General features: G+C 30.9%; 2 protein-coding genes across 2 annotated transcripts; one reads left to right on the top strand and one right to left on the bottom strand.

Annotated features, from left to right (window-relative positions):
- Positions 1-278: 278 nt before the first annotated feature.
- Positions 279-7,780, bottom strand: LOTGIDRAFT_154812 (hypothetical protein; the record flags this gene model as incomplete). The annotated part of the gene is made up of 5 exons (XM_009064010.1): positions 279-290; positions 788-911; positions 4,379-4,534; positions 6,366-6,518; positions 7,707-7,780. 5 exons carry the CDS (start codon positions 7,778-7,780, stop codon positions 279-281), a joined length of 519 nt encoding a protein of 172 aa, XP_009062258.1.
- A 2,089-nt stretch (positions 7,781-9,869) lies between these two features.
- On the top strand, positions 9,870-14,926 carry LOTGIDRAFT_154811 (hypothetical protein; the record flags this gene model as incomplete). Its single annotated transcript, XM_009064009.1, has 4 exons — positions 9,870-9,935; positions 11,030-11,108; positions 12,979-13,019; positions 14,753-14,926. 4 exons carry the CDS (start codon positions 9,870-9,872, stop codon positions 14,924-14,926), a joined length of 360 nt encoding a protein of 119 aa, XP_009062257.1.
- Positions 14,927-17,394: the final 2,468 nt, after the last annotated feature.

Here is a 17,394-nt window from a genome sequence, read left to right as displayed (position 1 = left end):
ATAAAGCTGTGTCTCTAATATGTATCATCTTAGTGTAAGTGATCTTGCAGCTGAAAAACACCCTTTCCCCACTCACCAACACTAACATTCATAATACAAAGCGACTCTCACATATTACATTTAATAGGTTATTTATAATTCTAAAATATCTTCAAACTTAGAGAGACAAAAAGCAGTCAAATTTGCATCCTTTACCAGTGTGAAATTGCTGTAAATGCATTTAATGATATATATTTAAAACTTTTGTATATAATTTAATTTATTTGTTGTATTAATAGTTATTTATATGTCTGAAATGCAAAGATTATTATAGTATTAGTGAGCACCATTAAACTTAGTGCAAATGTACAGAAATTGGGAAAAATTGTCATAAAATTTGAGCACTGTGATTGAGACTGGATTGGAGAGAATGAGAGGGAGAGAGGGTGAATCAATAATCAGACTATGTGACAATCTAGTTTAAGTAAAATATATAGAAATAGATGTAGAGAACTAGACCTATCTATGACTCATACCTATACAAACTAACACAGGGGCACATAACTCTTTATAAACCTACCAGATACATATCATTAATACCTGCAATTGGTCATCTTTATATTTCATCTACATCACTGTTGCTCGTTTGATGGTAAATTTCAGGCAAACTTTGTCTAGTACATTCCTAGGTATTTTGTGTGATACTAACAAGGAGTATTTAAATGTGAATAAATTGAAAGTTTTTAATGCAGGTAAGGCTACTTCATTCAATTTGTTTTATAACCTTTGACTCTTCAGGATAAATTACCTCAAAATCTGTTGAAAAAGATGCCACAATTTTGCACAATATCAGGTGTAAAGAATTAGTTTTACTCATGCCAGTTTGAAAACAGAATGATTTAGAATCATTAGCAGAATGTTGCAAACATTCACTTAAGAAAAAACATTTATAAGATAAATTGGGGCCGATGCAGCCAAAATTGACTAAGTTCAAAACTCAATATTAAGAAAATATTTTGCAACAATTTCAAATTTTGCAAGAAAGGTTGGCATTAAAACAATAATTTTCTATTGCAATTTCAAATTTCAGAGATATAATTTTTCAGAAGTTCTTTGAACAAAAAACCAAACTATTCACTTTTTTGGCATACAGACTACAAAATTTCTACATAACCTTTAACTATTCCCAGGAAATGTTACAGATAAAACAACATATAATTAATTTGAAAACTGTACAATATAATTTTCTCTATTGTAATATTTCTTAAAGCTTTGTTTTTCAATTTCCATTATAATATTTAATGTCAAACTATTTCACCAAAATAACACCTTTTGTTTTTAACATTCATAAAACATAACTTGGACAGAATTTATAAACTTTCCTTTCTTTAGAACAGTTTTAATTAAAACACATTCAGAAGCAATGACCAAGGCATATGTGATCTCTCTTGAGTTCAGGGGTATTTTTGATAACACAATGGAACCATGCAAATTAGGTCCCAACATACCAACCTACATACATCTATATGCGTTTGAAGACAATTTAGTGCCTATGAAAATAAAAGATTTTACATTTGTAAAAAAATTTTTTAATTTTGTTCCATAAAGAAGGCTACATTCCCTTTAGGATTCAGAATTCCTTGTTTTGTAAAAAATAAAAATGGATAGAATGAAACAGAAAGACAAACCTATTGATAGGCTATATTATTTTTTTTCTAATAATACTGAATTATATTGATTTAAACAGTATATATGTATATAATATTTAAAAAAATCTTTATTTTGTTCAATAAGGTACAGGACAAAGAATTCCTACTTGAAAAAAAAAAAAAATGTATTTATTCTAATAGAATGAAACAGAAAAACAAACATATTGGAATTATTTTTCATTCAGAAGACTAATTTATATTGATAAGATAGTATAAATATATAATATTGTTTCACAATTGTAAAAAATAAAAAATTGTTTTGCGCATTCCCTTCAGGACAAATAATAAAGTAAAAAGTAAAAAAGAAACACAAAAAACAAACATATTGTTGTATTATTATTTTTGTTAATAAGACTAATTTATATTGATCTAGATGGTATATATAATATTGTTAATTAACACACACAATATATGAGTCATAGTTGTTACCAGGTACAGTTCAGGTTTATGGGTGTAAACAGGTTTTTTTTTTTACACATAAAATAGTTATATTACCAACAATTAAATCTTTTTAGTTCACTGCAAGCATGGGTAGAGGATCAATTCCCCAAAAACACACAATATATGAGTCATAGTTATCAACAGGTACAGTTCAGGTTTATGGACCTAAACAGGTTATTTTTCATTTCTTTCTTTTACACATCACACATTTACAATATCAATTTGTTGTAAATCTATTTAGTTTACTGCAAGCATGGGTTGGGGATCAATTTTATGAAAAGCATTGGGCACAATGAAGATTTTTCCTAATAGGAATATACCAATGCCACATCTTACATTTAAAAGAGTTGTAAAGAGGTTTTTTCTTTAACCTGTTTACGTTTATTACCGACAATAATGATATCAATTTGCACCATTCTAATTTTCAGTTAGATGTCTGTGATTCTTGCAGTTCCACTAAAACTGAGTTTATGACATGTCTATCTCAAAAACTGCAACAACAATATCTAATATCTTTTGCAATATTGACGTCATAAAAAGATTACAATCCCTTTAAAAATTTGCAAAGAATACAATTAAATTCAATATGTAATAAAAACCTGCTTTGTCATACTGATAAATAATGATGAAATTTCTCAAGTTTCAACTCTCAACAGCTCTTCACAATTATTTTTAAAATTTCCTATCCAATCAAAATCCTTAAACTTTTGGTTACTAAGAGACAATGTTTTCAGGATGTTTAGCAGATCAATGAAAAAGAAAAAAAAACAAAAGGAACCTTTCCTTGAATGAATAAGAAATCTTGGAAACTACGGAAATAAAAAACGATTGATATATAAACAAACATTCCTTAATGAAACCAAACCAGTTGAGAGTCAAGACGTAAAAATGAGTCATAACTAGCTAGACTAATATTTGTGTTTTATATCTGACCTTTGACATTACTGTATTGCATTATCAATATTTATAGATTGGCTTTTTTGGCAATATATCCTTATCCAAAGTATACTTTTTTTATAAAAAGTGGCTATGGAAAAACTTAAAATACTGTCAGCCTTGTTTGCCAGTCATGTTTATGTACAATTTCTGAAAAGTTTTACAGCAATGGCCTGTAATGACTGCAATTTTTATGGAACAGCTTTCATCAAGAGTTATCCTAATCCAGAATATACTAGTTATAGAGCATAGGGTCTGGAAGCCTCATTTGTCAGTCTTTTATGGAAATCTTTTTGAAAAATTTTACAGCAATATAATGACTGCAACTTTTATAGATTGGGTTCATCAGATTTATACTCATCTACAATATACTTGAGTTGGTGGGTCTGGAAAAATAATCTTATAAGTGTGCCAGCCTCCTTTGATAGAATGTTCAATATCTGAAAATGTCTTACATCTATAAAACTTTTCATAAAAAAAATTCTATTAAAATTTGTTGTTTTTTTTACATGCTGAAATACATGGTCTCTACAGTTTGTGACCTAGGCCAGTGCTATTCAGGAGAGTATGTCCTTAGCCAGTGCTTTTATAAGAGAGTATCTCCTATAGCACCTTATATCATTTCAAATTGAAGCTAGTAGAATATGGTAACTATAGTATATGAGTCATTGATTACCTGAATATTAATATTCAGTATAAAATATACTATAAATATTATACTTATATTAGTAACACATGTATCTCAAACTTCAATGGATAGAAAAAATACTCTGATATGGGAGGACTTTTCTCAAAGTTATAAGCTTATAGATAACATGGTGTTGCAAGTTTATAAATGGCAAGAACTAATAGTAATACAGAGTTGTAAATTTCAAAAACTAATTGTTTGACAAAAGTCAATGGTAAACTGAATAAATTGTTTCTGCCAACTATAATTTTCAAAATGAACGTTTAGTTGCAGGTCATTTTTTTCAATTTTGCTTTCTCTGAGATGCTATCTTATATAAATCTCAATCAGAATTAATTGAAATCTCTTTAAGGCTTTGCAAAGAAGTTTTCATATAATTTTTACATTTATCAGTAGAGCGTTGATTCTCACCATTCCAATTTTCAGTCAGACATATTCTGTAGTTTTTGCCCTTAGATATTATTAGCAGCTTTTGTGATAGTGACATAAGCATTTCTATAATTACATGAACCACAGACATCTGATGGAAAGATTGGATTGATATAATAGAAACCATAAATGGTTCACAGAAACAATACAAGAAAGCCAGAAAACCCTTTACAATCCCTTTAAGGCAATTACTTACACAAATTTAACTGACTGGAGTACTGTAGCACTAGGTGAATGAAGACCATGTATAGTCAAGGGCATCTTGGTCAATGGTTGAGGTGATACAAATATTACTATTAATTCTTCTACAGCCAATGATACACCAGCTTGAAATAACAGACATGTCTTACCCCTAAAATATAGAAAATCATAAGGGTTAACTATCTTTAATCTTAAAAGGACAAAAAAGTCAATATAAACTGTATAATACTGTATATCCACTTCTGACATAAAACAAAATGTCTGCCCGTCAGACCTGCATCACTGACAGGGGAACCTGATTGAAAAATTCAAAGGTATTATCTTAACCCACATGCTGAGATCGACCCCTGGACCTACCGAGCAAGTTTTTAACATACTGAGCTCCCCAATCCTTTTCTAAAAATTGCAGAACCATTCACGAGCCACTTTTTAAAATACACAAAATTCTAACAGTGCGGAACTTCAAGCCTTTCCCCTGCAAACTACTTGAACAAAAAATAAATTCTAATTGACGTCATCATTTTAAAATAGTCTTTATTATTTTACATACAAACAAATAAAAACACATCTGCTCAAGTTGCCTCATATAGCTTTTTATTTCAATTGTCAATTCAAGATTTAGTAATAACCTTCTATTCTTCATCTCTATTATTGAATTCATGACAAATCCTTTACAATTATATATTAATAGGCCTCTTTATAGCTACTTGAAAATGTATTTTTTTAAAGATTTGCGTCAAACTTAGTCTTAATCTGATATTTGTGGCAAAACATGCTAAAGTTTAAAACAGAAAATAAAATAGAGCAATTCTGGAGAAAATCAACTGAGTGTCTTTAGAGGCTTCTAAAAAAAAAAAAAAAGGTCTTGTGGCTGTATCTTTATTTCAAAATTTTTTACAAGTAAAGAGAATGTCAGTGTTAAAGTGACTTAAAGGCAACACATAATAAAAAGTCAAATGAGTTTATTGACCACAGAACATGTTGACGCCCATCTCCGTTAAGTTTTATCAGTATTCCTGAAGTTACGTTTCTATTACCGTTTGAGTCAAGATATATGCAAAAAATATATCCTATTTGACTTAAATCAGTTCATCACCTATCAAGTAGCTAGATCTAAACTTTATAAGTTGAAGAAAATATAATTTACTTTGAGCTTCAATAAGCTTTATATGGCAATTTTTTGAATTTGTTAACTGACATGTGAATAGATACTCATTTGAAACACCTGGTGTGAAGGTAAATATGAATATCTTATTCACTACTTTATGTAAAGACTAAGACACAGAAAGGTATTCAATGATTTATCAAGTAAAAGAAGTGAAACATTTGTACCAAACTCAGCCTAAGGACAAATGTCTGCTACAGAAATATGATCCGAGAATTCACTGACAATTCCGTGAAAAATATCTTTGAGTTGATATGAAATGCACTTGATATTTTTTTATTCCCCTCAAGCCTCATGAACAGGTCAAGAACTTTTCTCTAACCAAAAGGAGGAAAGAAAAACATACAGTTATTTGGTTCATTATTGTTGGATTTCCTCCAATTATATGATCCTTTTTATTTCTTTCTCAAATTAACAACTTAATTATTTGTGATTAAGAACCCTGTATCATATGATGGCTAAGAATCTTCTAATGGTGGGCTATTTTAGCTTTGTTTTCCCTAAACCTTTAAAATTGTCCAACATTTGACAAAAAGCTGCATGCTTTTATTTCCCCTCACTATCTCTTTGGACTACAAGTATAAATTTCCATTTTAACATATTAACCTTAACATTCGAAAACATTGCTTTAACCCTGTGCCAGTGCCTTCAGTTGGATAGTAACTTGTTACCCCCTTAATCTCTAAAGAACATTACAACAACCTAGCAGAGGTTTTTTCTGAAATAAAGCCAACAAAACTGCCAAAGTTATACATGACTTGCACTACCACACACCAAACTAAAGACTAAACAAATTTTCTGAATCTTATATACTTACACATTACTTGGACCAAAAACTATCATATTTCTTTCATCTTTTAGTATTGTTTTCTTTAAATTTTCATCAGTGGTTGAGTCTGATTCCAACCAAGGGGAAGTCACTGGTAACATTCTAGCTAACATAGACATCTTTAAATATATAAACATTGACCTGAAGACATAAAACATAAGAAAATGGTTGAAATAACATTGGAAAAGTCGTATCATATCAATATTAGAGACAAATTCATTCTATCAGTGCCTCTTGTAGCCTATTGACTGATGTTTTATTTTAAGGCCTACAATGTTCTAGTGCAGGCTACCTTAACCCTGTGCCAGTCCTTCTTTTCAATAATAACTTGTTACTATTCAACAATCATAACCCTTAAAGAGACAGATGTGCCATTTTGGGGGGTTGATTTGTCTGTTGAATATATGTAAATAGTCTTCAGAAGTACCAGAAATGTATGAAAATCGCATAATTCCTTCAAAACTATCTCAAACTAAGAATTTATTTTCCTATTTCTAGACATCACTGTCTCAAGAAAAGACGACTTTTCTTTTTAACTTTCAAACGCGGATAATTCTAGACAAACATGGATTTGAAGGCTCAAATTTGAGCTGTGAACACTATTACTGATTGGCCTAGCTCAAAAATTTTCATTACTGAGACTAAGGCATAGGCATACAGCTGTTCAGAGGCATAACAACACAACTTCAATCATCAATCTACATTAACCCTGTGCCATTGCTTTCTTCTAATTTTAAAACATGTAACTTCATTTGGAATAGTACTGTTTGAGTTATCTGAGGCATCAAGTGCAATTGTTACCATTAGACCAATATCATGCAAAGTCATACAAATAAATTGTAATTGTTCATGACATAACTATACACTTTACAACTGAATCATTGCAGATTAAACTATGTTACCCTGTGAAATGTTGAATATCAGAATACACTGCAATATTCATTACTGCATTTCACAATAGTTCATTTGTCTGCCCTTCTCATGAAATATATATTCAGTTGGAAAAACTGGAAAATAAATGTGTGAAACTACTTTGAATTTCCAGAACTAATTAATTCTGACTTCAGACAACAATATACTCTTTGAATAGGAAAATGTGTGTCTAGTAATTCGAGACTACTTTGTTTACAAATGTGAATGCGCGAAATATGACCGTTTTTCTAATATGTCATGCATAAATACGACTGAAAATCAGTCGCGTAGCTGGAACTGCACCTTATTGTTAACTTTACAAATCTGATTGACCGTTTGATGAACTAAAACAAGATTTGCAACATAAATAACAGTAAATTTGTATCAGGCACCTGCAAATGTTTGAACTATTTCTACCTCCACGGTGAAGAGTGAAGTATATTACGAGGTAAAATATATTCTGAATTTTCATTGGTTAACTGTGACTTCATCATAGATATTTATAGATAATGACCTCACTATATATCCTTCACATACAACTTTAAAATGGTTCGTATATTTTATACATTTGACACGCTTGTACGTTTAACTTTGTGTTTGTACCGTTGTATGTAACTATTTTGGGAATAAGACGTTCTAAGACTGTACACGGATATTTGCGAGTGTGTACCGTAAAGTTTTGTTAAGGGAATATAAAGTAAATAGAAACAGTAGAGGTATGTACGTTGGTCTGAGAATGCCTGGTTGTTCCAGCAGTATATAGAATGGATGCATGCAGGGTTATGTCGACACACTTAGAAATTTTAAAATTATATGAATTGCTATGTCATTAAATGACTAATGGTATAAATTTAAATTTTGAAAGTGTAAACGACCTGTTGAATATAATATAGTCTAGGAAAGTCAGTAATGTTGCTTGTCTACTGTGATATGTGTACAGTTATGGTCTGTATATAGGCTAATGAATTTATATCATACATGTATTATGAAATAAGACCTTACTTATCTTGAACTCTTGTATATATTGTATAGTGTTTCCTTTTAGTTTATGTGTAAGAAATGATTTTTGAAGGTTATAATGAAGAAGTGTTGGACTTCACAAAGTGGATAACTTATTCACCATTTAGAAAATAATTATGAGATATCAATTGGTGTTCCAAACTTGAGCATGATTTGACCTGTATAATTGTTCATATTAGCTTTTTTTCATGAATATTTTTATTGCTCTGGGAGGAAATATTAGTGTGGCATGGACTTTTTCGATTCTTTACTCCTTGAAGAAGAGAAATTTGGCAATGAGGAGGTTGGTTGGGGTATGGGAGAAATGAGGGAACCATAATGATCAATTTGAATTTCTCTGAACCCCCAACCTTTGCCTCCCTGACTGGGATTGTATTCACTGTTTGAAACTAGATGTGAAGATGTTTATTTACTATTTTTTTAGTGTCTCTATATAGTTTCTATATAGTCTATGATTGTCGTAAATTATGTTAAGATTTGGGAATGATTTATGATGTTTGTACCATAACTTTAACTCTAGTTTTATGACATTCATTACTTAGGACTGAGATGTACATAGGGCTTTGATATTGTTTTTTCCACTTTATTTGCCAGTTATGCTCAACTGACGATAGAAGATGCCCAGCTGTAATTTTTATCTTGAGCACAACATTGCTATTACATTCTGTCTGCTTTTGTAGTACTTTTTCTTGAAAAGGGCATCAAAACCTAAATGGCTTGCTTAAATGTCCATCTGTAAAAATGTTAAACCTAGAGCCCTGTCGTCTGCTAGGCATTAGATGCTGTATATTCGAATCCTCCGCTTGGTAAGAAGAATTCTGATGCCACAACCAGTACCTCTGACAGTTGGTAAGGGGCGTCACCTATCATCCTTTCAAAAATCTATTGCTATGTAAACAATGATGGTAGACCTTATGATTCTGACTAGGTTAGAGCATGTGATAATGAGAAACTTATTTTGAAGGATTGTCCTGTCCTGTACCTTACATTCTGTATTTGTTTATGGCTATGGATTTTGAATTTTGATTAAAATTTCATTGAATTATGTCAGTGTTTTTGATTTTTTCTGCATATACTTTTTGTACAACCATTTTCAGTTCTTTGTCTTTCTTGTATTTTTTTTAAAATTTAACTATGAATAAGCCTTACACTGTTTGTCTGGCTAAGGATTGTGAATTTGTTTTATGATTTGGAGTTCAGATTACCTTTGGATGACATAAGCACACATGAGAAGGTATTCGTCAGTGCATCGATTGTGATATATGGTTAAGATTTGACTTATGGTGTATCATGTGATTATGACAGCATACTGTACATGTGACATATCAATATCTCTATTATAATGTGTGATAACATTTCTTAGCTTCAAATGTTAATCAAAGTTCATGACCTATAGGTGATATAAGGATTGTTGATTTGCAAGTTTAACCAGTCATGTCTGATATAGTCCAACAAGCTGTGTGTACTGTGTAGTATAAGTATATATATGGTGCCTTGTCCAGTAACCTGTTGGCATATTGATAGCTTTGTTTAGTTTTGAATCTAGAAAATGAGTTAAAAATGTATTTAAAAATCCAGTCATTTATTCAGAATAGTATCCAATGTAAACATGCATATTGGAACGATGTAAGTGCAAATACTGGTGTATTGATTATTGATAGAATTACATATGGCTGGTAGTGTGAAATATCGTGTGTATTTTAATAGCAGGTGGTTTGTGGTTTACATTTCCCATTAATTAACGTAGCTCTTATGGTCTTATGTTAACATTCAAATACAGGACTAACTAGGTTCCAACTATCATTGTTTATGAGCCTTCTTGCACCACAGAAGTTGCCCATACTCATGTTATGCATGTATTTTGCATAGCAAAACATATATAGAAGTCTTTGCTGTGGAGGTAATGAATGTTTCTGAAACACAATGCTGCATGTGTTTCATAAAATCAGATATGTCCAAATCTATTTTCATTGTGTCACTGTTAGGATGCAATTTGCACAACCTCCAATATCAAGCTGATTAAGGTAGCTGAAATAGTATAAAAATGGATCTTTGAGAACTTATTTTGTCATGAATACTCTTTCCTGTGTTTCTCACTCATAGATTTCGAAATCCATCAAAAGTTTGTATCCTGTAATAACAATATGTTCTAGGATGTACTTTCTCAAAGTTTAACTTGAAATCAGCCAACAAGGATGAAGATTTGTTGACATTTTACATCCTTGTGCCTCTCAATATTTACCTGTCAACAACTAGTCTCATCTTGTTGTTTTTTGTCAAAAAACTGTGCACTAAGTCAATTTTGAATGTCATCCACTGCGGTGAAGGTTAGTGCACCGTGGAGTACTTGGCTGTTGCCTTAAAACCTGACATTTGTTGATAAAAAACATCTGCTAGTCAAGTTGTAGCTGTAGAATTGAATCACTCTCAATGAAAAGAATCAATTCTGGTGCCTCTACCTTTGTTTCTTAGAGCTGTCCCTTTAATTACTATGTAGGATGTAAAACTCCATTCATTTCATTTCATTTTAATTACTATCGAAGTGTAATATTTTAAAAATTTGACTGAGATTTTTTTACAAGATTAAAAACATTAAACATGCATATCAAGCTTCAGTCAGACATTTATCTTGAAACTTGTATTCAGGCTTTCTTAAAACTCATTGAGAGCCTCATTCGCTAATTCAACCAATTTCAAATTCGCATTCATTTATTTTGTAGCTCCATAATACAATGACTGGCATAAATGCAAAGTCTACAGCCGGTTTTAAAAAAGGAGAAGTGAATTTTAATGATGTAGGTAGGTGTATATAGCAGGAGACATTCAACATTGAAATGTCAAAATCTGTATGATGACTTCACATTATATTAAAATAGGTTATCTAACTGTAGACCTGCTTTGGTCATGTATGATAATATCTTTAACTTTTAACCCATTTTGACATAGTTTAGTCAATGTACATGTATGGTTTTGAGTGAACACTGTCAAGGCAGGGCCTAAACCATATTGAATAATTCAAATGATATTTGAATTACATGTCTCTTAGTGAATATATTCTATCTCTAAATGTTAATGATTTGAATTAATAGAGTGAGAAACTATAGTGTGGTTTTATTAGCCAGTCATGTTTGACTAGAGCTCCACAATGTCTGGTTGGGTTAACAATTTAAAGGCAGGGTATTATTCATATTGAATAATTCAAATTATATTTGAATGATATATTCCTTTATGAATAAATAATATCTATAAATAATGTTAATGATGTAGTTAAAATTAGGGACTGAATTATGATGTAAATGTTGACCTATCCTATCTCATATTTAACCACAACTATTTTATTTATCATCTCCCTGCTTTATTCTCGCCATTTTCAAATTCTTAGAAGTTTGAATCAGTCATGAGGAAACCTTTCATCCCTTAAATGGCAAACAAGTTATAGCTTGTTTGTGTCTGGACTCAATGTATTTAATAAAATTAGCCTGTTGTGTCTGATTGAATCTCAAATGTGGCCAACTGTGTCCTGGATCTTCAGGGATGTATTATTTAGATGAGGATGTCCATGAGCAGTCAGGCAACCTATGCTATAAACATTGTTTCAAGCAAATTCAAAACAATAACATTCGCTTCCCTAAGTCAAAACATAAAGTTACGCCATTTTGTGAATGAAGTTTCAATCAAAGTTCAAATTTCATTCACATTAAGAGAGGAGGTTTTTCTTGCTGTTTCTCACTGTGTTTATTATCTGTTATATACTAGAGATGTACACTGTATCAATTTTCTTGATTTCTGTCCAACACTATCAGTTAATACAATAGTGCATACTCCAATATGATTCAGCTGATGTAACTAACTTGAGGAAAATACTTTTCAATTTCCTAACAAAATAACTGATTCATAACTTAAAAATTCAGAAAATATTTAAAGTATGAATTATTAAGAGGTTATCTCATTCAGTTGATATGTGTTTGGGATATTTAAAAAAGACAACTTTCAAAATTTGATTTGTTTGAATCACACTGATTGAAAAGGAGCAAAAATCAAGCTGCAAGATGTGACTAGCATAGATTTTTTGCATGTAAATAAGCTCTTAAGATATCAGATTCTTTTTCCCCTCAAATAAAATTATTGTGGGCATAAGACATCTTCTTGTTTCTCTTCAAAATTAACGTGAATCACTTTTATATAAGCTTTAATAAATAAAATAAACAGATGCCAGAATGTGGTTCCCTGTTTTACTCTTGCTCTCTTTTGAATTAGTTCTAATGATACATAGATATATTTAGTTTCCTCATTTGGATATTGATTGTATATGATTCAAGAAAGAGTACAGTAGTGGGGGAACTAGTTTTCAGTAGGCATCAGGTGTATAGTCATACCATCAAGAATTACGAAGAGATTGTGTTGGTGCCAATATCAACAGACTTGCAGGTAACATGAAGTATAATAAAGGCTGTACCAAATCTAATTTAACATCCGTGTATCTTTTATCATATTTTATAAACCAGACATCTGTTAGCTGTATTTCAAATTTCTATTTCTGCACTTTTATTACTGGTGTATCCACAACAAATTTTTATTTCTGCTGTTGATGGGAACAAAAACTTTCAGTTTTCTAGCATATTAAGCTAATGTGACATATTTATATTCTTTGATAATAATTGTTGTCTAGGTGATATGAAACAGAAAGCACTGGCAGAGGATAAAGTAAAGGTACAAGGATATATTTACATTGTATTCTCACGTGCTACAGTGAACCTTTGTGAGAAATTTGCATTCATTAAGCGATGATCTTCAAATTTCCTTAGTGATTTCAATGGCATTCATTTGAAATGACGTGAAAATTCTGCATTCATCATTGCAAAAAATCTACATTCAATCCTTAAATGAATGATATGGGGAAATGTACACAACTTTTAAATTGTTAAACTTGGATATTGGATAGCAATATTAGACATATGTCTTGTACAGCTATGGTTATAGATAATTGTATTACAAAAATTGGAAGTATAATATATTTATTTGGTTATTAGAAAGGAATGTTTGGAAAGAGAAATTTGAGAGTTTTTAAATGCATACATGTGTTTAATGTAGTCATGGTAAGACATAATATTGTATTAAAATATTGTCTTTAACCACCTGAAATTATTAATTTTTTTATTTGAATAGATTGATATTTCTATTTCCAATTCATTATGGTTTTCTGTATTATCTTCTAACTTAGGATATTAAAAATCGTGATGTTTCTTTATGTGAGTTGTAAAATTTATTATAAAAATTTGTCTGATAAGTTGATAAGATGATTGGTAATAAGATGATTTTAAGATTTATGTTTGTGACGTATTTGAAACCAAAAAATCCAGTCTAATTAAAATGAGACCAAAGATTCGTTCCGTTTTTGTTAGCTTTTATTTTAATAGCAACTTCACTAGCAGTCCAACGGCAGCCCTTTTGAATGTTATTCAAGTTAACAATGAACTCAATGAAGTCTGCTTTAACCAATCAAATTTCAACCCTCCTTAGCGCTGCCTTTTGTGACTGGGTTGGGTCAAATGGTTAATTTGACGAATGTTCAAGAGGGCTGTTGTTAGACCCTAACTGAAGTGGCTATATTTAAAAAAAATGCTAATGAAAAACAGATGAAATTTATTTATGAGGTGATCGGGCCTCGTAGGTGTCTTGAGTTTTAACAGATATAAACTGGTATTGGAACTTAATTATTCAAAATGGTATGAAAATAAATTCATCTATCCTTAACAGTTTTCAAAAATAAAATCTGATGTTGGCTTCTAAGTTCTAGTACAATTCAAGTGAAATTTTAGAATACTGGTAATAACTGATCTTGAAGTGATGGCAATCTAAATTGGCATGCTATTTTTTTTTTTAATTTTTAAAAAAATCAATCATCAAATTTTAATTTGGAAAAGTGTCCATGGATGCTTAAATTGAGCTCTTTCAAATGGTTCAGCAAATATTAAGACAACCTTAGCTTTTTAACTAATATTTAAACCATTTTGTTAAAATTTTGTTTGTAAATTATTGAAAAATGGCATAATTCAACTGTAAAATTTATTATTGGTATGCTTGAATGAAACATATGTCAAGCTTTGACTGGAAGCCATGTTGAAAATTAAACAATAATTGAGTCCTGATTGTGAGTCATTGAATTTATAATAGACATGGTACTTAGTATTGGAAATCATTAGTAGATGACAGCTTTAAGTACCGTCATGTCATTACCAATGTGTTTTTATATGACACGTCATGCTGGCAGCACTGAAAATGTTGTGACAGCAGTAATTTGTGGTTTTTTAATTCATTGAAAAAATTATTAGTCTTTTTTTATTATTGCTTGTTTATTCGAAAAATCAATTAAAAAGGCAAACTTTGTGTTAAGAGCCAGTGACTTTTTGGTATTGTGAACACTACTGACCTATTTATTTCAGAATAATGCTAAAATGATATGGGTGTCATGCATGATTACTTGTTTTGAAACACCAAGTGTTTCTTTAATATCCCATATACTACCTCAGTCCAATAATAGTAATTATGAGAAATCGCTTGATTTGTTTAAAGGACGTTCAGATCTAATGCTCAGCACCCATACCATATATAAATAGTAAAAATATACATTGGTAGTAGCAGTATATCTAAGACAAATTATGAGGAATTGCTATATATGTTTCAAGGATGTTCCAGTCTAATGCTTCACACACACCACAGTAAAGTACCATATATAAATAGTAAATAGTAAAAGAATAAATTGGTAGTAGCAGTATATCTAAGACAAATTATGAGTAGTTCCACATGGTTGGTAGATGAATCATTGCTATGTATTACTACCCTTCTCTTTACTATAGACCTCATAACATCTCAACAATTTCTTCTCAAGGTAGGCTTCATATTTTATATAGACTGGATATTTTGTGTATGGTCAGGGCATTTTGAATCTCCCAGGTTTGTGTGAATAGCTAAGCTGAAAGTTTTATTAAAGAATGATATATTATGTTTGGTCAGGGCATTTTGAATCTCCCTAATTTTTTCTAGAGGTATATTGATGTTTTAATAATTTTGGATATTTTTTGTTTGGTCAGGGCATTTTGAATCTCCCTTGTTTTTACTAGGCGGAGACTTTGTGTTTGGACTGGACAAGTTTTCATGCCTGTCTCTTCTGGAGTTAGTCTGGATATTCTATATGGTCTTGCATCACTGTTTGGTCTGTTTTTTTTTTAAATGTCAGTGGACTTGAGTTTTTGGTCTAGATTTTTATGTGCACATTTTCTTAAGTCCGAATCTTTATATCTTTATTTATTGTGTTCCCTGGATGATATTAGGGTTTGGCTGCGAATACACAAATTTTATTAATGCAGAGATAAGACACAATAAGTTATGTGGTCTCCTGGAATGGAATATCGATCTGGAAAAATGTTTGGCAGGTTAAAAGTACTAAGTAATCATTATGTGTGACATACCCTGACGTGAGTGGCATTAGATCTGTCAGAAGATTGTGAAGACTTTGCATTGACTTGCTGTTGTCTATAATATTATAGCTTTCTTTAATGGGATTGTAAAGATCTGCTAGGCTTCTAATGATATATAAGCACCTTTGCGATAGTGATATCATAAAATGCTTAGTTTTAGTGAAAATTGGAATGGTGCAAATTGATACTATCAGTGTCAACAATGCTGATAAATTTTTTAAAAAGCCTCTTTAAGGAATTTTTTTTAATGTGACAAATAGTGGCATCAAATGTTCACAGATTAGTCATTTTATAGTCTTAGTTTGTTATGTTTATCTTTTTTCAAAGTTCGCTTGAAATGTGAACATTGTTTTTAGATTGATTTTAACCATGTAGAAAATTTAGGTTTATGTTTAATTTCCTGTGAGATATTAAACCAGACATTCAATATTTCTGGATGGTTGAAGTTTTTAGTTAATAAATATTGTTTACCCTTGGTATTAAAAGAGAAAATGTACCTAGTGTACAATATTAGCTGGGGGAATCTAAAATATGCCATTAACATTTGCATTAGCAGGATGGTCCTGCCCTTTCCAATAACATCATATGCCACAATACTTAACATAGCAAAGCTCAAATTCAGTAAAATAGTGAAAAATGTACCAAAGATATAATATTAATGATGCCAAGTTTACAAACCCAGTTTCATAGTGGCATCAGGTGGTCTTAAAGGGGGAGCAAACCCTGTCTCACTAATCACACTATACTTATCATAATGGAGCTCAAATTGACTAAAATAGTTATGCTTGAGTTAAAGAGCTTGGAAATTGAAAACTTAAACCAGTACTCCTCTTAGATTCTATATGAGAAATAGTGTAATGTTAATATTATCAGATATTTATGACCTATACACTACATCTTGTGAAATGCACTCTAAGGGAGATAATTTATTCCTGGAATTCATCACCCTGTAATTGTGGCTTGACAGTTAAGTGTCTACATTCTGCACTGTGTATAATATAATATAATAAATGTCAAACGAGGAATATATATTCCAGATAGTTATCGATTGGAAGCAATATTCAGACAGAAACCAAATAGACTTCAACACTTCTCTCTCTGTGTGTTTGTGAATCAAATCAGTATATTTACACATTTTAATTTCAATTTTCATTTTATGACTGTTTCTTTTGCAACGGATAAGTGGTCATTTTGTCTCAAAAATTCATTTGTTTGTAAAGTTTATGTGTGCAGGATATATGAAGTGGAAACCTGCTCTTCAGTCTATTTTGGTCTGGATGTTCTTTAATGAGAAATTTTGAATCTCCAACTGAAAATGACTTGCAAAAACTACATTCATGACTGACGTTGTTATCAGTTAAGTCACAATTATGTACTGTTACATCATTCATAAACCTAATAGAAGTAACTTCCTTGAGTGGTATTTATTAACTAGGGTATGAATAACTGGACTCAATGATATGGATAACAATTACCTTAATAAATAACTTGTGACGTTTCCACGATGATGCTTTTGTCTATCAAGCGATAGAAGTAGACCATTTTTGAGCCCTAGCTGGTCACAATTGGCAAATATGAATAACCAAAACTTCCTGACTTCATTGTTT

This window comes from Lottia gigantea (genome assembly GCF_000327385.1).
Source record: "Lottia gigantea unplaced genomic scaffold LOTGIsca_6, whole genome shotgun sequence".
Lineage (NCBI taxonomy): Eukaryota > Metazoa > Mollusca > Gastropoda > Lottiidae > Lottia > Lottia gigantea.
This window is presented reverse-complemented; position numbering and strand designations above follow the sequence as displayed.